Here is a 24,633-nt window from a genome sequence, read left to right on the forward strand (position 1 = left end):
CGCCGGAATGCAAAACGGACAACGGGGAAAATGCTCGAATGCATGAGATGAACACGTATGCAAATGCAATGCACATGAAGACATGATATGAGATGCATGACAACGAGAACAACACACGGAGACAAAAACCCGAATCCGAGAAAATAAAATAACTTAACGTCGGAAACGGCAAGAGTTGGAGTACATATTGGGTAAATCACATCCGGGGTGTTACAAGGCATCACATCTGAGACAAGTAGACCGACTCCTGCCTGCATCTACTACTATTACTCCACACATCGACCGCTATCCAGCATGCATATAGAGTATTAAGTTCATAAGAACGGAGTAACACTTTAAGCAAGATGTCATGATGTAGAGGGATAAACTCATTCAATATGATATAAACCCCATCTTGTTATCCTCGATGGCAACAATACAATACGTGCCTTGCTGCCCGTACTGTCACTGGGAAAGGACACCGCAAGATTGAACCCAAAGCTAAGCACTTCTCCCATTGCAAGAAAGATCAATCTAGTAGGCCAAACCAAACTGATAATTCAAAGAGACTTGCAAAGATAACCAATCATACTTGAAAGCATTCAGAGAAGATTCAAATATTGTTCATAGATAAACTTGATCATAAACCCACAATTCATCGGTCTCAACAAACACACCGCAAAAGAAGATTACATTGAATAGATCTCCACAAGAGAGGGGGAGAACTTTGTATTGAGATCCAAAAAGAGAGAAGAAGCCATCTAGCTAATAACTATGGACCCGTAGGTCTGAGGTAAACTACTCACACTTCATCGGAGGGGCTATGGTGTTGATGTAGAAGCCCTCCATGATCGATGCTCCCTCCGGCGGAGCTCCGGAAAAGGCTCCAAGATGGGATCTCGTGGATACAGAAAGTTGCAGCGGTGGAATTAGGGTTTTGGCTCCGTATCTGGTAGTTTGGGGTACGTAGGTATATATAGGAGGAAGGAGTACGTTGGTGGAGCAACAGGAGGCCCACGAGGGTGGAGGGCGCGCCTAGGGGGGGTAGGCGCGCCCCCTACCTCGTGCCTTCCTCGTTGATTGCTTGACGTAGGGTCCAAGTCCACTGGATCATGTTCATTCCGAAAATCACGTTCCCGGAGGTTTCATTCCGTTTGGACTCCGTTTGATATTCTTTTTCTGCGAAACCCTAAAGTAGGCAAAAAATAGCAATTCTGGGCTGGGCCTCCGGTTAATAGGTTAGTCCCAAAAATAATATAAAAGTGTATAATAAAGCCCAATAATGTCCAAAAAAGAATATAATATAGCATGGAACAATAAAAAATTATAGATACGTTGGAGACGTATCAGGCCTCTACCCAGCACTGGGCCCGGCCCAACTCTTTTCTCTCTCTGAAGCCCGCCGAGAATATTGTCTTTAACCTCCAACCAACGAAACCTGTATCTGAAAACTGAAAACTGAAAACACAGACACAAAGAACTCCCAATTACCCATCATACTTGTTGATTTAGGCTACGAATCGCGTGGACTTCAATGTGAAATTCGTAGATCTCTTCATTATGAATCCATTTTAGTTGAGCATGCAACTTACTGTACAAAGATGAAGGATATCGATGCAAGTGTCCTATCTTGAAGTCGGCGCTGTCCAGAGCCTATGGCCGTGGCTAGAAGCTCGGCCAGCAGAACAGCGGGCAGCAGCGGCTGCTATGGCCGAGACGTGTAGAGGACGTGGTCGTTGATGGGCTGCCGGGGAGGCAGGAATCCCATGGAGACGTTTGGAGGAGCTCCTGCACCGGTGAGTGTTGGTCGTGGAAGGAGCTGCTCGCCGGAGCAGCAGGCTATGGCGGCGACTTGAGGAGGCGCTGGTGCTCAAGGGGTGCAAGGGAATAGGTCGTTCGATTGAAGCTGCTCATGGCCGGTCAATGCGTGCTCGCGGCGCCATGCCTGGGCGCTCGGGCGTAGGAGTTGCGAACGAAGGAGATGCATATTGAGCGATTGCTAGATCTGACGGCGCTGTATGCGGTAGATCGTTTTACAATCTGCCACATGGTTGCCAGATACATATTTCGTTTTAAAAATGTTAAATGCGTATAGAAAAATGTTTCTAATGTATATGAAAATATATACATAAATATATAATCTCTACTCCTACAAAAAGCAGAGTTGGTGATGATGGTGTGCTTGCCTTCCTGCAATATAGGCCATCCGATCTATATCTAACGGATAGGAAGGAAACTATGACAATTTACCCGCACTCCTCTCCACATTTGCAGATAAGGCCTTCCCTCGTTCATTCTTTTCTCCCACAAGATTAACTACTCATACAAATACATCTTGATGTTCCATGCAACGCACGAGCATCTTGCTAGTGTATATGAAGAAAAGCTAATCATGTATTTTAAAAATGTAATAAAGCTTTTAAAAAAATGACAATCTAAAAATAATAATCAAGCATTTGAAAATGTTAAATGTGTATAGAAAAAACCAACACATATTAATGAAAACTATACACATAAAAATATAATGTGTACCATTAAAAAATGTTAAATGAGTATTAAAATGTTCTTACTATGTATGTAAAATGTACAACTTACATTAAATAAAATTGGATATAAAATATTTCATTTAAAATGTTGATTATGTATTTAAAATAATGTTAAACACGTATATAAATTTTCCATATGTATATGAAAAGTATACATTGTGTGTGAAAAAATGTATACAGCCATTAAAATAATCAACATTTTAGTACAATGTCTAGCGACTGTTCCCGCTCGCTCGCTCGTGTTTTTTATGTGTTTGCTGCTGCGAGTTTTCTTTCTTTTTTCTCTTTTCCTTTTTCTCTTTCGCTTTTCTTTGTTTCTTCACGGTTTTCTTTTTTTTCTTTCGTATTTTTGCCTTTTTCACTGGTTCTCTCCATTTGTTTTTCTCAATTTTTACTGGATTTTTCACTTTTTCATCTTTTCTATGATCTCTTTGGTTCCTTGGTTTTCACTGCTTTTGCTCTCTTATTTTTTTTCTGTGGTTCACTTTGTTTTTTATTCTTTTTGGTTTCTTTTATTTTCCTTTGCTCACTGTTTCCATTCTTTTGCATTCGATTTCTTTGTTTTTTTCCTTTATTGGTTTCATTTTTTTTACAACTTTCGCTGTTCTATTTCGTTTTTATTTGTTTATTTGTCGATCTTTCATCGGTTACATTTATGTTACCACATGTTTGCGTTTTTTCAAACATACTGTATAGTTTTAGTATGATGTGAAACCATTTTTGTTAAATACAAGTTTTGAACATTTTTTTTGAGTACATGGTTAACATTTCTCAAATACACAGTCAACTTTTATATTTCATACACATTAGAAAAAAATATACATGTTTAGCATTTTTAAATACACAATTAACATTTTATAATTATATGTTTTTATTTATGTCTACTTTTCTTTAATGTGCATTCTACATTTTTCATACAGAGACTCTTTGTATACATGTTCAATATTTATTACAACATTTTTTGCAATGTCTAATTTTTTCCATCTACGTTGTACATTTTTCATACACATTACATTTTTTTACACATTTAACATTTTTTACAATATTTTTTGACACCTACTTCTTACTACAGATTGTATATTGTTTATATTTTTTTCGTATGTATGAGAAACATTTTTTTTCTAAACACATATAATATTTTTCAAATATTTTATGTAAAGTGTTTTATGTAATATATTCGGAAGTATCAACAAAAGTAAAAAAACACTGTCGCCTCGTTAAATTTTTTTCCACGGTTTTTCATGTTTTATGTAGAGTATTTTTCATGGTTTTCACTCATTTTACTTAAACACCCCCCCCCCCCCCCCCCATAAAAGTTTGCACAAATCTTAAAATTACATTTAGAGCTTGTCGTCATATTACATTTTCTTAAACTGCTCGGTGCCTTGACAAGAGAGAGGACTCATGCCGGCGGCGAGCAGTGGTGTTACGCCAACGGTGAGCAGCGGGGTTACGCCGGCGACGAGCGGCTTGGCCTCGACGGCGGGTGTGAGCAGCATGATTCTGCTGGCGTCGAAAAGTTTGGCCGCGACCGACAGGGCAAACAGACTCGAAGGACGCTTGGTGAGCAGGGGAAATCGCACGGACGGCAAGAAGCATAGCTCTATCGGCCGGCGGTGGCAGAGCACCAGCGGCAGGTTTGGGATCTCAATTATGAAGGGAACGAAACAATGGTTGGTTTTCACAACAGAGAATCAGAGAAGAAGGTACCTCGATGCATTGAGATTCACACTGCCACGTGCCAATCAGCTGAGGGCATGTACAACAATGTTTAGTCAGCCGTCTGCAGCTCAGCCCACGTAGAAAATTAGATGATGTGGGAGGAAAGAGAAAAAGAAAACGGCAAAGTCCGTCGGTAAGAATAACGACGGTCTATTAGCGTGAAAATCGTTGCTTATCGACAGTCTGTTTCTTGTACCGAGAGGGTCGTTGGATAGGCTCCCATCTTCCACGGAAACCACCTCTGCCGTTTCCATAAAATCTGGTGATTATCGACAATCAAATAGATCCGCTGTTGTATAGGCTGTCTCTAACTATGTCTATACGTGACATGGACAAGTTTTATAGACACCCAGCATCGAAACGATTGTACATGCCCTGAGTGGGTCTCCCGATCAAAACCATACGACCCGGTCGTATAGGAATTTTTTCCCTAGCGGATCAACCGCAAGCTGAGCCTCCACTTGGTGCCCACGATCGTTTTTTTTACCACGCATTGCTTCCTACTATCACGTTCCGTTCATTGCGTTTTCCCCACGTCTAATCTCCACCGCCTAATTTGATCCATTCATTGCGTTTTCCCCACGTCACGTCACCACGAACGTCACCCAGCTGCTGATATAGCCTCGACATCGGCCGTGTAGGCGCACCATGAACGTCACACACTCGCACTCACTAAGTAGCTAGATTCGGATCGAGCCGCCATTGATGGCGATCTGGGAGGAGCTGCACTTCGTGCTGGTGCCGCTGGTGGCGCAGGGCCACATCATCCCCATGGTGGACGTGGCGCGCCTCGTCGCCGCGCGCGGCCCGCGGGTCACCGTGGTCACCACGCCCGTCAACGCCGCGCGCAACAGGGCCACCGTCGACGGCGCCAGGAGGGCCGGTCTCTCCGTCGAGTTCGTCGACCTCCCCTTCCCCTGCGCGCAGCTCGGCCTGCCGGAGGGGGTGGAGGCCATCGACCAGATGGCGGGGCTCGAGCCGCCCATGTACCTCAGGTTCTTCCAGGCCATATGGAAGATCGCCGAGCCGCTGGAGGAGTACCTCCGGGCGCTGCCGCGCCGGCCGGTCTGCCTCGTCACCGACGCGTGCAACCCGTGGACGGCGCCGGTGTGCGAACGTCTCGGCATCCCCAGGCTGGTGATGCACTGCCCCTCCGCCTACTTCCAGCTCGCCGTGCACCGCCTGTCCAGCCACGGCGTGTACGACCGCGTCGGGGAAGACGTGATGGCGCCGTTCGAGGTGCCGGACTTCCCGGTGCGGGCCGCCGGCAACATGGCCACGCTCCGGGGCTTCTTCCAGTACCCCGGCGTGGAGAAGGAGCACCGTGAAGCGCTCGATGCCGAGGCCACCGCCGACGGCCTGCTGTTCAACACGTTCCGCGGCATCGAGGGCGCCTTCGTGGACGCGTACGCGGCGGCCCTCGGCAAGAGGACGTGGACCGTCGGGCCGACCTGCGCCTCCAGCAGCATGGCCGACGACGCCGACGCCAAGGCCGGCCGCGGCAACCGCGCCGACGTCGACGCCGGGCACATCGTCACGTGGCTCGACGCCCGGCCGCCCGCGTCCGTGCTGTACGTCAGCTTCGGCAGCATCTCGCAGCTGACGGCTAAGCAGCTCGCCGGGCTGGCGCGCGGCCTCGAGGCGTCCGGGCGGGCGTTCGTGTGGGCCATCAAGGAGGCCAAGGCGGACGCCGCGGTTCGGGCGCTGCTGGACGAGGAGGGGTTCGAGGCGCGCGTCAAGGACAGGGGCCTCCTCGTCCGCGGGTGGGCGCCGCAGGTGACCATCCTCTCGCACCCGGCGGTGAGCGGCTTCCTCACGCACTGCGGCTGGAACGCGACGCTGGAGGCCGTCTCCTACGGCGTGCCGGCTCTGACGTGGCCCACCATCGCCGACCAGTTCTGCAGCGAGCAGCTGCTCGTGGACGTGCTCGGCGTGGGCGTCAGGTCCGGCGTCAAGATCCCCACCATGTACCTCCCGAAAGAGGCCGAGGGGGTTCAGGTGACGAGCGGCGACGTGGAGAAGGCGATCGCGGAGTTGATGGGCGGCGGGGCGGAGGGGGAGGCGAGGAGGGTCAGGGCCAACGAGGTCGCCGCGGAGGCGAGGGCGGCCATGGAGGAAGGCGGGTCGTCGCACTCCGACCTGATGGACATGATCCGCTATGTCACGAAGCTGTCGAAGCAGAGAAGCCAAGGGAGGGACGCGAGCTCGACGGCCCCGCCTTCCGAGCTCGGTGAGAAGAACGAACAGGATGCTGTGCTGTCGGTGCAAATGGCGCAAGATAGCATTTAGGATCTTCCGTTTCCCGGAATAAGTCAACGTTGGACCATGTTGTATGCGCAATACAAAACTCCCGGAATAAATCAACGTTGTCTGTATATAATTGCACTGGAACGAAATTTCTATCTCTTTTTTTTTGGGTGCGAAATGTCTATCTCTTCACTTCATGAATAAAATTGTCCTCGTCACAATTTTATGTTAGATGTGGCTAGGTCTCAGTCGACTGAGACTTAACCAAGTCTAAGTCAAGTGATATAATATGTAAAAAGAAAAAAAACTAAAAAGAATTTTTTGCACGAATCTTCATGAAAAATTAAAGGAAGATACTATCGACTGAGACATAACGAAGTCTCAGTCGATTGAAACTTAGCAAACTGTTTTATGTTCACGTTGTATTTTGGGCAATGATATGCGCCGGCGGACTGACCCAAATTTCGGCCTGTCAGCACACGCACATTGGATCAAGCCGTCCTGCGTCGTTAGATTTCTTTGTCTCCCTGTCTTGAACCTCTGATCTGAACACACGCAAAAAAAAATCCCGCACAGCTCGCTGGTCCAACGCGCCGCCCGCTCTTGCCGGCCACTGGCGCCCGCCGGCGCTTGTCCTCGACTAGCCGCGCCACCCGCACTCGCCAGACACCATGCTCCATGTTGGAGAACGTAGATCAAATCGTCAGAGTGTATGTCCTACGTGCAAAGCTAACTTACAAGCAAGCAGGCAAACAACTTAATTGATCTACAGTACCACATGCACGATGAGCTAGCTTCAACTGGATTCGAGTCGATCGTTGGAAACTCTAGGCGGAAGCTCTCGTAAACAGACATGGGCGACAAAATCACTCGACGGTTGCTGCTTTTTTGCACGCCGGTCATAGCTTCTGGGCTCGTCGGTGGTAGCTTTTTTGTCGCCGGTTGCAACTTCTGTGCTCGATGGTTGTAGCTTTTTTCGTCACCGCTCGCAGCTTCCGTGCTCGCTGGTCACAAATTTTTTCATGCCGGATTGTAGCTATGAATTGCACGGTTGCAGCTTCGCCATCATCGTCCGAAACATCATTGTAGCATTGGTCTTTGCCAGTTCCAGCACCCGCCAATGCCGGTTGCAGCTTCCGTGGAAACGCGAGCCTCTAAGAAGCTTTTTTCCATTGCCAGTCATTGGTTGAAGCTTTATTATCTACGGTTGAAACTTTTTCTACCAATGGTTGTAACCTTTTCTGTTGCACACTGTCTGGTTGAAACTTTTTTCATCTAAGGTTGAAGCTTTTCTGTCAACGGTTGCAACTTTTTCCGTTGCATAGTGCCTGATTGAAGCTTTTTCATATATGGTTGAACCTTTTTCTATCAACGGTTGCAGCACTGGCCGCCCCCCAGCTTCCGACACATCCGGTTGAAGCTTTTTCGTAGACGGTTTTAGCTTTCTTAGGTGCCGGTTGCAGCTTTGCGGTTGCACAGAGCTGGTTGCAGCACACACGTAGTAAAAAAAGCAACACTAATTCCAACAAAAATTGTTACAGATTCTAACAAAAGATCTCTCCGGTTGTAGCATCGGCGGGGGCAGTATGAGGTGCTTGGGGAAGAAGATGCTTGCAGCGTTGGTGAAGGGGATGCTCACAGAAGTAGCAGGAAGTTGTGCCGTCGGCACTGACGAGCTTATTATGTGTAACAAGAGAGGAGAGAAGCAATAAGACAAGAGGAAGAAGAAAGCAGAAAAAAAAATTAGCGAAAGATATAATAAAAGGGACATCTCGCTTGAAGGCCCATCAAACTCGTGTGGCCCAGTCCGCTTCCGCTTATACAAGCGAGCGAGGGGCGACCAGCCGAGCGCTCGGCCGGTCATCCGTCTGGAAACGTTTCCCTTGTATTTTCCATCTTTATCTGAGCATTGATGTCCGTTTGATGTGCTCATGTGCACATGAAGCAATTCGTTTCCTCATATCAAAAGTGCCATGGTGTTTATATGTAAGTTGTCAGGTCTACAACGTACTACCGTGCTATTTACAGAGAAGTTAACCGGGGCTATGTTTCAACCCCCCCCCCCCCTTTCCTCTCCCCGGTCAAAAGTTACCAGGTTTTTGTGTGTAAGTTATTTTGGTCCGTGGTGTGCAAATTATCATACTATTGACACAGAAATTATTGGTATATTTTAACAACAATTTTGCCTAGATCAAAAGTTACCTTGATATTTGTATGGAAGTTTACATGCCCGTGGTGCGTAAATAACCATGCTATTTAGACAGAAAGTTATCAAAGTATGTTTTAGCAAAAACAATTGTCGGGTCAAACAGTAGAGTACATATTTGATTGGTTAGTCTAGTTTATTGCTGGAGTTACTTGATAGTGATGTATTGACTTCAAGTCCCACCTCTAGCAGTGGTCTTGCCCTGGTTCTCCTTGAGACGTCCGCCACCTCTTCATCTTTTCGACATCTTTTATACTTCCTTCGTTTCGAATTACTTGTCTTAGATTTGTCTAGATACGGAGATATCTAGCACTAAAATGAGTCTAGATACATCCGTATCTAGACAAATCAAAGACAAGTAATTCGAAACGAAGGGAGTAGTTGCCAACATGATGTTAATGACGCGCTTAAAAAAACTGACACACGGTAGTAGGTAAACGTCGATGATGCTTTAGGGAAGCACAATAAAACAACCTTTTATACTAGTGTATGTAGTAAAAAAAAGAGTTAGTTTTCATCTTCTAGTAAAAAAAGGGTTAAAAATCTTGATTTTCTATGATGAACAAGAACCAAAAATGATATCGTGCTAGCGAAGAGAGAAGAAAACCACGATAATTTTGATAATGCGGTTAAAAGAAAAGTCAACTGGATAGTTTTTCTGTTAGTGGGCAACAACTACCACGTGGCGCAGTTGGTCAGCGCGCTGAAACATAACTCGATCCACTCGCATTTGAAACATGGTGTTGCGCTTTATTTTTCTTTCCTGGCATACAAAAAAATGTTTACATGTGTTGAACAAAAAATAAACCAATGAAAATCGACAAAGTAACAAAGAAAAACAAAGAAAAAAACTAAAACAGAAAAAACCCAATGCAAAAGAATGGAAATGAAAAATAAAACAAATCAAAATATAAAAACCCAAATAAAAAAGGAAAATAAAAAGACAAATCAAAAAGGAAAACCCAAATCCAAAAATAAAATGAAAAGCGAAGAAACCCAAATCAAAATATAGAAAACCGAGAGGAAACAAATGAGAACAAAGAAAAAGGAAGAAAGAAAGAAATGCAAAAAATCAATAAGACATAGAATGAAACTAAGAAAAATAAAGTAAACAAGAAATAAAATAAATAAAAGGCCAACAAAACCTGTGAAAGAAAGAAAGAAACTGATGAAAAAACAAAGAATAACATAAAATGAAAGAATAACAAGTAGAAAACAAAAGAAAATCAACAAATCCCCCAAAAGCGATAATAATCAATACACATAATAGAAACAATTCCCTGAAAAATTACAAATCACACCCGCAACAACCCATAATCGGTGAGGCCAGTAACACCCGATGAAGAAAAAAACCTTAAGGCAAGCTGGATGGTGGCGTCGCACTAAGTGTCAGTTCGTTTGGCAACTTACAAAAGAAGCCACCGTCTCCCCAACTTTTTTCACAAGTTTGCTCTCTTATTTATTAGGCCTTCAAAAATAATTATGTATTGGAATTTTGCTATTAGGCCTTTGGCCCAAAGCCTAACTAAAATTCTGAAATTCTCTTGACCCATTCATGCACACATGTGAGTGGAGTGAGTGAGGCTAAAGTTTAGTCCCACCCCGGAAGTTGAGAGAGAGTTGCACCTCTTTATAAGGTGAGCTCTTCTACCACTTGTATGAGCATGAGAAGAGGAGACCTACACGCTCGCCTCGCCACGCCTCGCCTGTCACGACGCGCCGCGGGTTGCGGGATTGAGCCGAGCCAAGGATAGAGCTATGCAGGTTGTCTATATTTTTGCTGCATGGGAAAATTAATGAGTCATTAATTAATAATTAACGGACGCGTTAATTACTGAACCGTTTCCGATTCTTTTGGATCGTGATGACTCGGACGTGGGGTTTACTCCCACGACCTATCCGGCCCGCACTATATAGTCAGGCAGACGTCTACCCTAACCGCCGCCGCCGCTTCGTATGGTTTCTCACCACCGTTCCAGATCATTGCGCCGCCAAGCAAGTCTTCTCCATCCCTCCTTCCGGCATGCACCGCGAGAAGGGACAGCAGGCCTCCGGAACCCCGCCTCTCGTGATCCTGTACGGGAGAGGGGCGATCAGGTTTTTGGGGAGCGCACTCGCGCGACTGCTGGCAGCGACGACTTCGCGAACGACGACTTCTTCCCCGACCTTGGCAACCTCGTCCTCGACGACATGGGCGACAACGTCAACGCCGGCGGTGCTGCACCCGCTGCACCGTATGTGATTCTATCCTTCCTGTTCGAGATCGTGGTAGAACTCATGCTTCTAGTATGTGCCCTAGATGTGATATGTTCATCTGCTATGCTAGTTCGCATGATTAGTTTAATCTCTGCTGATGTGGTCATGATTTATCTTCTGTTTATTCGGACTAAATCTCGTAGTAATTTGCTCATATTTCGAACAATCCAAAAACCTGATTATAGGCAATTTACTCCGAGTGGTTTTGCTGCGCATCTGAAGCCGCCTGCCTTTAAGGGGGCGCAATATAAGAGGTGGCGCACGAGAGCAGTCTACTGGTTTCAGACCATGGGCTGCTATGATGCCACCAAGGGCAAGCCTGAGGGCGATCTTAATCCAGCACAGCTGGAAGCTTTTGAGAAGATCGATACCCTCTTTAAAGGCGCTCTTCTGAGTGTTCTTGATGACTCCATTGTGGATTCGTATATGTCGTTTGACAACGGCAAGGACATGTGGGCTGCGCTCGAGGCCAAGTTTGGTGCCTCGGACGCCGGCAACGAGTTGTACGTCATGGAGCAATTCTATGACTACAAGATGACTGATGAGCGCCCTGTTGTACAGCAAGCTCATGAGATACAGTCGCTCGCAAAAGAACTTGAGTACTTCAAGTGTGTGTTGCCGGACAAATTTGTTGCCGGAGGCATCATTGCCAAGTTTCCACCTTCGTGGAACAATTTTGCTACTTCACTGAAACACAAGAGACAGGAGTTTTCCGTTGCAGATCTCATTGGTACTCTTGATGTTGAAGAGAAGGCGAGAGCAAAGGACACACATGCTCGAGTTGCTGAGGGAGGTTCTAGTGCCCACATGGTACAGAAGAAGAACTCCCAGCCCAACAAGTTCAAAAACAATAAGAACAAAACTCAGGGCAAAGGCAAGTTTGATACAAAGAACAAGCCATCACATTCTACCAACTTCAAGAAGAATTCTCATAAGAAGGGGAAGGTACTTTGCCATGTCTGCGGTGATCCTAATCACTGGGCTCCGAAGTGTCCTAACCGCTTTGAGGAGCGTGAACATGAGAAGAGCGGCAAGTCTGCTAATGTTGTCATCGGTGATACTGATATGAAGGAATCAGGGTACGGTATTTTTCCTACCATCCTTTCAGTATTTCAATCCCCTGATTGGTTAATTGACACCGGTGCCAATGCACATGTTTGTGCTGACGCCTCCATGTTTTCTTCTTACCAGGCAACAGGGACTTCACCCGCGCTGATGGGGAACGGGTCACATGCCATCGTTCGAGGTGTTGGTACGGTCGATCTGAAGTTTACTTCGGGGAAGACTGTGCGTCTGAAGAACGTTCATCATGTGCCGTCCATCAATAAAAATCTCGTTAGCGGTTCCCGTTTATGTTGAGATGGTTTTAAGTTGGTTTTCGAATCCAATAAAGTTGTAATCTCTAAGTGTGGACAATTTGTTGGAAAAGACTATGAGTGCGGAGGCTTGTTCCGCCTATCTTTGTCAGATATTTGCACTAAAGTTATTAATAATGTTTGCCATAATAATGAGTCTGATATTTGGCATTCACGACTCTGTCATATTAACTTTGGTTGCATGACGCGGTTAGCCAATATGAATTTAATTCCGAAAATCTCTATTGTCAAAGGCTCCAAGTGCCAAGTATGTGTGCAAGCTAAGCAACCTCGCAAGTCCCATAAGACTACAGAGGCAAGAGACTTGGTGCCACTTGAGCTTATACATTCTGATCTTTGTGAGATGAATGGCGTGTTGACAAAAGGTGGAAAGAGATACTTCATGACGTTGATTGATGACTCCACTAGATATTGTTATGTGTATCTTCTGAAATCAAAAGATGAGGCTTTGACTTTCTTTAAAAACTATAAAGCTGAGCCAGAGAACCAACTTGATCGAAAAATTAAACGGCTTAGGTCCGATCGTGGTGGAAAGTATTTTTCCAATGAATTTGATCTGTTTTGTGCGGAACATGGTATAATCCATGAGAAGACGCCTCCCTACTCACCCCAGTCAAATGGGGTAGCCGAAAGAAAGAATCGAACTCTAACTGATATGGTTAACACCATGTTAGACACTTCGGGTCTATCCAAGGAATGGTGGGGGCAGACGCTAATGACTGCGTGTCATGTCCTAAACCGAGTTCCCACAAAGCATAAGACCATGACTCCATTTGAGGAATGGGAAAGGAAAAGGTTGAAACTCTCTTACCTACGTACTTGGGGTTGTTTGGCGAAAGTCAATATACCAATTCCCAAGAAGCGCAAGCTTGGACCAAAAACCGTGGATTGTGTTCTTCTGGGCTATGCTTTTCATAACATCGGCTATAGATTTTTGACAATAAAATCTGAGGTATCCGACATGCATGTTGGTACGATTATGGAATCAAATGATGCAACTTTCTTTGAGGACATATTTCCTATGAAGGATATGTCGAGTTCATCAAATCAGGAGATACCTACTCCATCTAGTGAGGAATTCACTGTAATTCCTGAACCCACCATTGCGATGGAACACGTTGAGAATCCTGTTGAGGGTAACAATGGAACTCCTATGAGGAGTAAGAGACAGAGGACTGCAAAGTCTTTTGGTGATGATTTCATTGTGTACCTCGTGGATGACACACCCAGGACTATTTCAGAAGCCTATGCATCTCCTGATGCTGACTACCGGAAGGAAGCTGTACGTAGCGAGATGGATTCCATCTTAGCTAATGGTACCTGGGAGATCACTGACCGTCCTTATGGGTGCAAACCTGTAGGATGTAAGTGGTGTTGGAAATATGCCCTAGAGGCAAAAATAAATTGATTATTATTATATTTCCTTGTTCATGATAATCGTTTATTATCCATACTAGAATTGTATTGATAGGAAACTCAGTTACATGTGTGGATACATAGACAACACCATGTCCCTGGTAAGCCTCTAGTTGACTAGCTCGTTAATCAATAGATGGTTACGATTTCCTGACCATGGACATTGGATGTCGTTGATAACGGGATCACATCATTGAGAGAATGATGTGATGGACAAGACCCAATCCTAAGCATAGCACAAGATCATGTAGTTCGCATGCTAAAGCTTTTCTAATGTCAAGTATCATTTCCTCTAGACCATGAGATTGTGCAACTCCCGGATACCGTAGGAATACTTTGGGTGTGCCAAACGTCACAACGTAACTGGGTGGCTATAAAGGTGCACTACGGGTATCTCCGAAAGTGTCTGTTGGGTTGGCACGAATCGAGACTGGGATTTGTCACTCCGTGTAAACGGAGAGGTATCTCTGGGGCCCACTCGGTAGGACATCATCATAATGTGCACAATGTGACCAAGGAGTTGATCACGGGATGATGTGTTACGGAACGAGTAAAAGAGACTTGCCGGTAACGAGATTGAACAAGGTATCGGGATACCGACGATCGAATCTCGGGCAAGTACAATACCGATAGACAAAGGGAATTGTATACGGGATTGATCGAATCCTCGACATCGTGGTTCATCCGATGAGATCATCGTGGAACATGTGGGAACCAACATGGGTATCCAGATCCCGCTGTTGGTTATTGACCGGAGAACGTCTCGGTCATGTCTGCATGGTTCCCGAACCCGTAGGGTCTACACACTTAAGGTTCGATGACGCTAGGGTTATAAGGAATAGATATACGTGGTTACTGAATGTTGTTCGGAGTCCCGGATGAGATCCCGGACGTCACGAGGAGTTCCGGAATGGTCTGGAGGTAAAGATTTATATATGGGAAGTCCTGTTTTGGTCACCGGAAAAGTTTCGGGTTTTATCGGTAACGTACCGGGACCACCGGGAGGGTCCCGGGGGTCCACCAAGTGGGGCCACCAGCCCCGGAGGCTTGCATGGGTCAAGAGTGGGAAGGGACCAGCCCCTGAGTGGGCTGGTGCGCCTCCCACAAGGCCCAAGGCGCAGCTAGGAGGAGAAGGGGGAAACCCTAGGCTCAGATGGGCCTAAGGCCCACCCTAGGGCGCGCCCCCCTCTCCCCCTCTTGGCCGCCCCCTCCATCTAGGGCTGCCGCCTCTCTAGGGGTGGGAACCCTAGAGGGGGCGCACCCTCCTCCCCTCCTCCTATAAATAGTTGAGGTTTGGGGCTGCCCAACACATGACGATTTGATCTCTCCCTGGCGCAGCCCTACCTCTCTCCTCCTCGTCTCTTGCGGTGCTTGGCGAAGCCCTGCCGGAGTACCACGCTCCTCCACCACCACCACGCCATTGTGCTGCTGCTGGATGGAGTCTTCCTCAACCTCTCCCTCTCTCCTTGCTGGATCAAGGCATGGGAGACGTCACCGGGCTGTACGTGTGTTGAACACGGAGGTGTCGTCCGTTCGGCACTAGGATCTTCGGTGATTTGGATCACGACGAGTACGACTCCTTCAACCCCGTTCTCTTGAATGCTTCCGCATAGCGATCTACAAGGGTATGTAGATGCACTCTCTTTCCCCTCGTTGTTGGTTTCTCCATAGATAGATCTTGGTGACACGTAGGAAATTTTTTGAATTTCTGCTATGTTCCCCAACAGTGGCATCATGAGCTAGGTCTATTGCGTAAATTCTATTCACGGGTAGAACACAAAGTAGTTGTGGGCGTTGATTTTGTTCAATATGCTTACCGTTACTAGTCCAATCTTGATTCGGCGGCATTGTGGGATGAAGCGGCCCGGACCGACCTTACACGTACTCTTACGTGAGACTGGTTCCACCGACTGACATGCACTAGTTGCATAAGGTGGCTAGCGGGTGTCTATCTCTCCCACTTTAGTCGGATCGGATTCGATGAAAAGGGTCCTTATGAAGGGTAAATAGCAATTGGCATATCACGTTGTGGTTTTTGCGTAGGTAAGAAACGTTCTTGCTAGAAACCCATAGCAGCCACGTAAAACATGCAAACAACAATTAGAGGACGTCTAACTTGTTTTTGCAGGGTATGCTATGTGATGTGATATGGCCAAAAGGATGTGATGAATGATATATGTGATGTATGAGATTGATCATGTTCTTGTAATAGGAATCATGACTTGCATGTCGATGAGTATGACAACCGGCAGGAGCCATAGGAGTTGTCTTTATTTATTGTATGACCTGCGTGTCATTGAACAACGCCATGTAATTACTTTACTTTATTGCTAACCGGTAGCCATAGTAGTAGAAGTAATAGTTGGCGAGCAACTTCATGGAGACACGATGATGGAGATCATGGTGTCATGCCGGTGACAAGATGATCATGGAGCCCCAAGATGGAGATCAAAGGAGCTATATGATATTGGCCATATCATGTCACTATTATTTGATTGCATGTGATGTTTATCATGTTATTGCATCTTGTTTACTTAGAACGACGGTAGTAAATAAGATGATCCCTCATAATAATTTCAAGAAAGTGTCCCCCCTAACTGTGCACCGTTGCAACAGTTCGTTGTTTCGAAGCACCACGTGATGATCGGGTGTGATAGATTCTAACGTTCGAATACAACGGGTGTTGACGAGCCTAGCATGTACAGACATGGCCTCGGAACACATGCAAAACACTTAGGTTGACTTGACGAGCCTAGCATGTACAGACATGGCCTCGGAACACAAGAGACTGAAAGGTCGAGCATGAGTCGTATGGTAGATACGATCAACATGAAGATGTTCACCGATGTTGACTAGTCCGTCTCACGTGATGATCGGACACGGCCTAGTTGACTCGGATCATGTAATCACTTAAGATGACTAGAGGGATGTCTATCTAAGTGGGAGTTCATAAGATGAACTTAATTATCCTGAACATAGTCAAAAGGTCTTCGCAAATTATGTCGTAGCTCGCGCTTCAGTTCTACTGTTTAGATATGTTCCTAGAGAAAAATTTAGTTGAAAGTTGATAGTAGCAATTATGCGGACTAGGTCCGTAAACTGAGGATTGTCCTCATTGCTTCATAGAAGGCTTATGTCCTTAATGCACCGCTCAGTGTGCTGAACCTCGAACGTCGTCTGTGGATGTTGCGAACATCTGACATACACATTTTGATAACTACGTGATAGTTCAGTTAAACGGTTTAGAGTTGAGGCACCGAAGACGTTTTGAAACGTCGCGAAACATATGAGATGTTTCGAGGGCTGAAATTGGGATTTCAGGCTTGTGCCCATGTCAAGAGGTATAAGACCTCCGACGATTTTCTTAGCCTACAAACTAAGGGAGAAAAGCTCAATTGTTGAGCCTGTGCTCAGATTGTCTGAGTACAACAATCATTTGAATCGAGTGGGAGTTGATCTTCCAGATGAGATAGTGATGTTTCTCCAAAGTCATTACCACCAAGCTGCTAGAGCTTCGTGATGAACTATAACATATCAGGGATAGATATGATGATCCTTGAAATATTCGCGATGTTTGACACCGCGAAAGTAGAAATCAAGAAGGAGCATCAATTGTTGATGGTTAGTGAAACCACTAGTTTCAAGAAGGGCAAGGGCAAGAAGGGATACTTCATGAAACGGCAAATCAGCTGCTGCTCTAATGAAGAAACCCAAAGTTGAACCCAAACCCGAGACTAAGTGCATCTGTAATAAGGGGAACAGCCACTGGAGCAGAATTACCCTAGATACTTGGTAGATGAGAAGGCTGGCAAGGTCGGTTGGATATACATTGTGTTAATGTGTACTTTACTAGTACTCCTAGTAGCACCAGGGTATTAGATACCGGTTCGGTTACTAAGTGTTAGTATCTCGAAATAAAAGCTACGAAATAAACGGAGACTAGCTAAAAGGTGAGATGACGATTTGTGTTGGAAGTATTTCCAAGGTTGATCAAATATCGTACGCTGCCTCAACCATCAAGATTGGTGTTTGCGTTGAGCATAGACATGATTGGATTATGTCTATCGCAATACGGTTATTCATTTAAGGAGAATAATGGTTACTCTGTTTATTTAAATAATACCTTCAATGGTCTTGCACCCAAAATGAATGGTTTGTTGAATCTCGATCGTAGTGATACACATGTTCATGCCAAAAGATATAAGATAGTAATGATAGTACCACCTACTTGTGGCACTGCCACGTAAGTCATATCGGTAAAAAACGCATGAAGAAGCTCCATGTTGATGGATCTTTGGGCTCACTCGTTTTTGAAAAGTTTGAGACATGCGAACCATGTCTATTGGTGTATATGCATGAAGAAACTCCATGCAAATGGACCGTTTGAACTCACTTGATTTTGAATCACCTGAGACATGCAAATCATACCACATGGGCAAGATGACTGAAAGCCTCATTTTGAGTAAAATGGAACTCGAAAGCAACTTGTTGGAAGTAATACATTTTGATGTGTGCAGTCCAATGAGTGCTGAGGCATGTAGTGGATATCGTTATGTTCTTACTTCACAGATGATTTGAGTAGATGTTGAGTATATTTACTTGACGAATCATGAGTCTGAATTATTGAAAGGTTCAAGTAATTTCAGGGTGAAAGATCGTCGTGACAAGAGGATAAAAGATCTATGATATGATCATAGAGATGAATATCTGAATTACGAGTTTGGCACAGAATTAAGACATTGTGGAAATTGTTTCACAACTAATATAGCCTGGAACGCCATAGTGTGATGGTGTGTCCGAACATCATAACTGCACCCTATTGGATGTGATGCATACCATGATGTCTCTTATCAAATTACCACGATAGTTTATGGGTTAGGCATTAGAGACAACCACATTTACTTTAAATAGGGCACCACGTAATTCCGATGAGATGACACTGTATGAACTATGGTTTAGAGAAACCTAAGCTGTCATTTCTTAAAAGTTTGGGGCTGCGACGCTTATGTGAAAAAGTTTCAGGCTGATAAGCTCGAACCCAAAGCGGATAAATGCATCTTCATAGGACACCCAAAAACAGTTGGGTATACCTCCTGTCTCAGATCCGAAAGCAATAAGGGATTGTTTCTAGAATCGGGTCCTTTCTCGAGGAAAAGTTTCTTTCGAAGGAATTGAGTGGGAGGATGGTGGAAACTTGATGAGGTTATTGAACCGTCACTTCAACTAGTGTATAGCAGGGCACAAAGAGTTGTTCCTGTGGCACCTACACCAATTGAAGTGGAAGCTTATGATATTGATCATGAGACTTCGGATCAAGTCACTCCCAAACCTCGTAGGATGACAAGGATGCGTACTACTTCAGAGTGGTACGTAATCCTGTCTTGGAAGTCATGTTGCTAGACAACAATGAACCTACGAGCTATGGAGAAGCGATGGTGGGCCCGGATTCCGATAAATGGCTCGAGGCCATATAATCCGAGAGAGGATCCATATATGAAAACAAAGTGTAGACTTTGGAAGAACTACTTGATGGTCGTAAGGCTGTTAGGTACATATGGATTTTAAAAGGAAGACGGACAATGATGGTAAGTATCACCATTAAGAAAGCTCGACTTGTCGTTAAGATGTTTTCCGACAAGTTCAAAGAGTTGACTACGATGAGACTTTCTCACTCGTAGCGATGCTAAGAGTCCGTTGGAATTATATTAGCGATTACTGCATTATTTATGAAATCTTGCAGATAGGATGTCAAAACATTTTTTCCTCGACGATTTTCTTGAGGAAAGGTTGTATGTGATACAACCGGAAGGTTTTGTCAATCCTGAAAGATGCTAATAAGTATGCAAACCTCCATCTATCCTTCTAAGGACTGGAGTAAGCATCTCAGAGTTGGAATGTATGCTTTGATGAGATGATCAAAGATTTTGGGTGTATACAAAGTTTATGAGAAACTTGTATTTCCAAAGAAGTGAGTGGGAGCACTATAGAATTTCTGATGAGTATATGTTGTTGACATATTGTGGATCAGAAATGATGTAGAATTTCTGGAAAGCATATAGGCTTATTTGAAAAGTGTTTTTCAATAGAAAACCTGGATTAGGCTACTTAAACATTGAGCATCTAGATCTATGAGGATAGATAAAAAACGCTAAATGGTACTTTCAAATGAGCACATACCTTGACATAGTCTTGAAGGTGTTCAAGATGGATCAGTCAAGGAAGGAGTTCTTGCCTGAGTTGTAAGGTATGAAGTTAAGACTTAAAGCTCGACCATGGCAGAAGAAAGAGAAAGGACGAATGTCGTCCCCTATGCTTTTGTCATGGGCTCTATACGTATGCCATGCTGAGTACCGCACCTGATGTGTGCCTTGCCACATGTCTGGCAAGAGGGTACAAAGGCGATCCAGGAGTGGATCACTAGATAGCGGTCAAAATTTTCCTTGGAGTAATAAGGACATGTTTCTCGATTATGGAGGTGATAAAGAGTTTGGCGTAAAGGGTTACATCGATGCAAGCTTTAACACCCATCCGAATGACTCTGAGTAGCAAACCGGATACGTATAGTGGAGCAACCATTTGGAATAGCTCCAAGTGGAGCGTGGAAGCAGCATTTATAATATGACCTAGAGATTTGCGAAGTACATACGGATCTGAATGTTGCAGACCCGTTGACTAAAACCTCTCTCACAAGCAAAACATGATCAAACCCAGAACTCATTGAGTCTTAATCACATGATGATGTGAACTAGTTTAGTGACACTAGTAAACTCTTGGATGTTGGTCACATGGCGATGTGACCTGTGAGTGTTAATCACATGGCGATGTGAACTAGATTATTGACTCTAGTGCAAGTGGGAGATTGTTGGAAATATACCCTAGAGGCAATAATAAATTGATTATTATTATATTTCCTTGTTCATGATAATCGTTTATTATCCATGCTAGAATTGTATTGATAGGAAACTCAGTTACATGTGTGGATACATAGACAACACCATGTCCCTGGTAAGCCTCTAGTTGACTAGCTCGTTAATCAATAGATGGTTACGGTTTCCTGACCATGGACATTGGATGTCGTTGATAACGGGATCACATCATTGGAGAATGATGTGATGGACAAGACCCAATCCTAAGCATAGCACAAGATCATGTAGTTCGCATGCTAAAGCTTTTCTAATGTCAAGTATCATTTCCTCAGACCATGAGATTGTGCAACTCCCGGATACCGTAGGAATACTTTGGGTGTGCCAAATCGTCACAACGTAACTGGGTGGCTATAAAGGTGCACTACGGGTATCTCCGAAAGTGTCTGTTGGGTTGGCACGAATCGAGACTGGGATTTGTCACTCCGTGTAAACGGAGAGGTATCTCTGGGCCCACTCGGTAGGACATCATCATAATGTGCACAATGTGACCAAGGAGTTGATCACGGGATGATGTGTTACGGAACGAGTAAAAGAGACTTGCCGGTAACGAGATTGAACAAGGTATCGGGATACCGACGATCGAATCTCGGGCAAGTACAATACCGATAGACAAAGGGAATTGTATACGGGATTGATCGAATCCTTGACATCGTGGTTCATCCGATGAGATCATCGTGGAACATGTGGGAACTAACATGGGTATCCAGATCCTGCTGTTGGTTATTGACCGGAGAACGTCTCGGTCATGTCTGCATGGTTCCCGAACCCATAGGGTCTACACACTTAAGGTTCGATGATGCTAGGGTTATAAGGAATAGATATACGTGGTTACTGAATGTTGTTCGGAGTCCCGGATGAGATCCCGGACGTCACGAGGAGTTCCGGAATGGTCCGGAGGTAAAGATTTATATATGGGAAGTCCTGTTTTGGTCACCGGAAAAGTTTCGGATTTTATCGGTAACGTACCGGGACCACCGGGAGGGTCCCGGGGGTCCACCAAGTGGGGCCACCAGCCCCGGAGGCTTGCATGGGCCAAGAGTGGGAAGGGACCAGCCCCTGAGTGGGCTGGTGCGCCTCCCACAAGGCCCAAGGCGCAGCTAGGAGGAGAAGGGGGAAACCCTAGGCTCAGATGGGCCTAAGGCCCACCCTAGGGCGCGCCCCCCTCTCCCCCTCTTGGCCGCCCCCTCCATCTAGGGCTGCCGCCCCTCTAGGGGTGGGAACCCTCGAGGGGGCGCACCCTCCTCCCCTCCTCCTATAAATAGTTGAGGTTTGGGGCTGCCCAACACATGACGATGTGATCTCTCCCTGGCGCAGCCCTACCTCTCTCCTCCTCGTCTCTTGCGGTGCTTGGCGAAGCCCTGCCGGAGTACCACGCTCCTCCACCACAACCATGTCGTTGTGCTGCTGCTGGATGGAGTCTTCCTCAACCTCTCCCTCTCTCCTTGCTGGATCAAGGCATGGGAGACGTCACCGGGCTGTACGTGTGTTGAACGCGGAGGTGCCGTCCGTTCGGCACTAGGATCTCCGGTGATTTGGATCACGACAAGTACGACTCCTTCAACCCCGTTCTCTTGAACGCTTCCGCATAGCGATCTACAAGGGTATGTAGATGCACTCTCCTTCCCCTCGTTGCTGGTTTCTCCATAGATAGATCTTGGTGACACGTAGGAATTTTTTTGAATTTCTGCTACGTTCCCCAACAAGTGGGTGTTCAAGAAGAAGCTTAGATCTGATGGTACGATTGAAAAGTACAAGGCACGGCTTGTGGCCAAGGGTTATACCCAGAAAGAAGGTGAAGACTTCTTTGATACTTACTCACCCATGGCTAGACTGACCACAATTCGGTGCTACTATCACTAGCTGCCTCACATGGTCTTCTCGTTCATCAAATGGACGTTAAGACGGCTTTCCTCAATGGAGAGTTGAAGGAGAAAATTTATATGGATTAGCCAGATGGTTTTGTAGTACCTGGTCAAGAAGGAAAGGTGTGCAAATTATTAAAGTCTTCATATGGCCTTAAACCAGCTCCTAAGGAGTGGCATGAGAAGTTCGAAAGAACATTAACTGCTGCCGGCTTTATAGTAAATGATGGTGACAAGTGCGTGTACTATCGCTATGGTGGGGGCGAAGGAGTTATTCTTTGTCTGTATGTCGACGACATATTGATCTTTGGAACCAAACTTGATTTAATCAAGGAGGTTAAGGATTTCTTATCTCGCTGTTTTGAGATGAAGGATCTAGGAGTAGCTGATGTTATCTTAAACATCAAGCTGTTGAGAGATGAGAATGGTGGGATCACACTGCTTCAGTCTCATTATGTGGAAAAGGTCTTGAGTCATTTTGGGTATAGCGACTGCACACCTTCTCCAACTCCATATGATGCTAGTGTGTTGCTTCGAAAGAATCGACGGATTGCTAGAGATCAACTGAGGTATTCTCAGATTATTGGCTCGCTTATGTATTTGGCGAGTGCCACGAGGCCTGACATCTCTTTTGCTGTGAGCAAGCTGAGTCGGTTTGTGTCAAAACCGGGAGATGATCATTGGCATGCGCTTGAGAGAGTTATGCGCTATTTGAAAGGCACTGCGAGCTATGGGATTCACTATACCGGGTATCCAAGGGTACTGGAGGGTTATAGTGACTCAAACTGGATATCTGATGCTGATGAGATTAAGGCCACAAGTGGTTATGTTTTTTCACTTGGTGGTGGCGCTGTTTCCTGGAAGTCTTGCAAGCAGACCATCTTAACGAGGTCAACTATGGAAGCAGAACTCACAACACTAGACACTGCCACTGTTGAAGCAGAGTGGCTTCGTGAACTCTTGATGGACTTACCTATGGTTGAAAAACCAATACCCCCTATCCTGATGAACTGTGATAATCAAACTGTGATCGTCAAGATAAACAGTTCTAAGGACAATATGAAGTCCTCAAGGCATGTGAAGAGGAGACTAAAATCTGTCAGAAAATTGAGGAACTCTGGAGTTATTACGTTGGATTATATCCAAACGTCGAAAAACTTGGCAGATCCCTTCATAAAGGGTCTATCACGTAATGTGATAGATAATGCATCGATGGAGATGGGTTTGAGACCCACCGCATGAGTTGTCCATAGTGGTAAACCACTCTATGTGATCGGAGATCCCGTGAAGTAGAAGTGGGAGACAAGCTGTTGGTCAGCTGGGAGGAGAGTATCCCTATATTAATTATTCCACTCCGTGAAGATGCAATACTCTCCTGATCTGCATGGCAGGTTGATACTTATCTTAATGTGTTCCAAGTGGCTTATTCGGGTAAGCAGAGATGTTGTCCTGCAGAACATCTTCTGAGGAACACACCTATATGAATTTGACTGTTAACATCGCAGTCTGTGAGAATTGGGTGTTCTCTAATAAATTCATGAAAGGCCCTGGAGTATGACGTATACGCTCCACCCGCGGGGAAGCCTTGCGGCAGCCCAGTATTGGTCAAGAATTTGTGTGAAACTAGTTTCACAGAAAACTTGTAGTTCAAGGCATAGTCCACTATTCAAGTTGTGATCTAGTGTAGCATAAATTTCTAAGTGGAAATTCAACTTCACAGTCTCCACTAAGCACCGATATATAAAACAATGTTTTGGAACTAAATGATGAGATGTGCCAATGAGACTTTGTGGGGGATTGTTGGAATTTTGCTAGTAGGCCTTTGGCCCAAAGCCCAACTAAAATTCTGAAATTCTCTTGGCCCATTCATGCACACATGTGAGTGGAGTGAGTGAGGCTAAAGTTTAGTCCCACCCCGAAAGTTGAGAGAGAGTTGCACCTCTTTATAAGGTGAGCTCTTCTACCACTTGTATGAGCATGAGAAGAGGAGACCTACACACGCGCTCCTCCTCCTCGCTCGCCTCGCCACGCCTCGTCACGACGCGCCGCGCCGCGCCGCGGGTTGCGGGATTGAGCCGAGCCGAGGACAGAGCTATG

General features: G+C 45.4%; 1 protein-coding gene across 1 annotated transcript; it reads left to right on the forward strand.

The window, feature by feature from the left end:
* Positions 1-4,563: 4,563 nt before the first annotated feature.
* On the forward strand, positions 4,564-6,622 carry LOC125548067 (UDP-glycosyltransferase 73C11-like). The gene has a single exon (XM_048711756.1). It carries the CDS (start codon positions 4,953-4,955, stop codon positions 6,534-6,536), a length of 1,584 nt encoding a protein of 527 aa, XP_048567713.1. The 5' UTR covers positions 4,564-4,952; the 3' UTR covers positions 6,537-6,622.
* Positions 6,623-24,633: the final 18,011 nt, after the last annotated feature.

This window comes from Triticum urartu, chromosome 3 (genome assembly GCF_003073215.2).
Source record: "Triticum urartu cultivar G1812 chromosome 3, Tu2.1, whole genome shotgun sequence".
In the NCBI taxonomy this organism is placed as follows: Eukaryota; Viridiplantae; Streptophyta; class Magnoliopsida; order Poales; family Poaceae; genus Triticum; species Triticum urartu.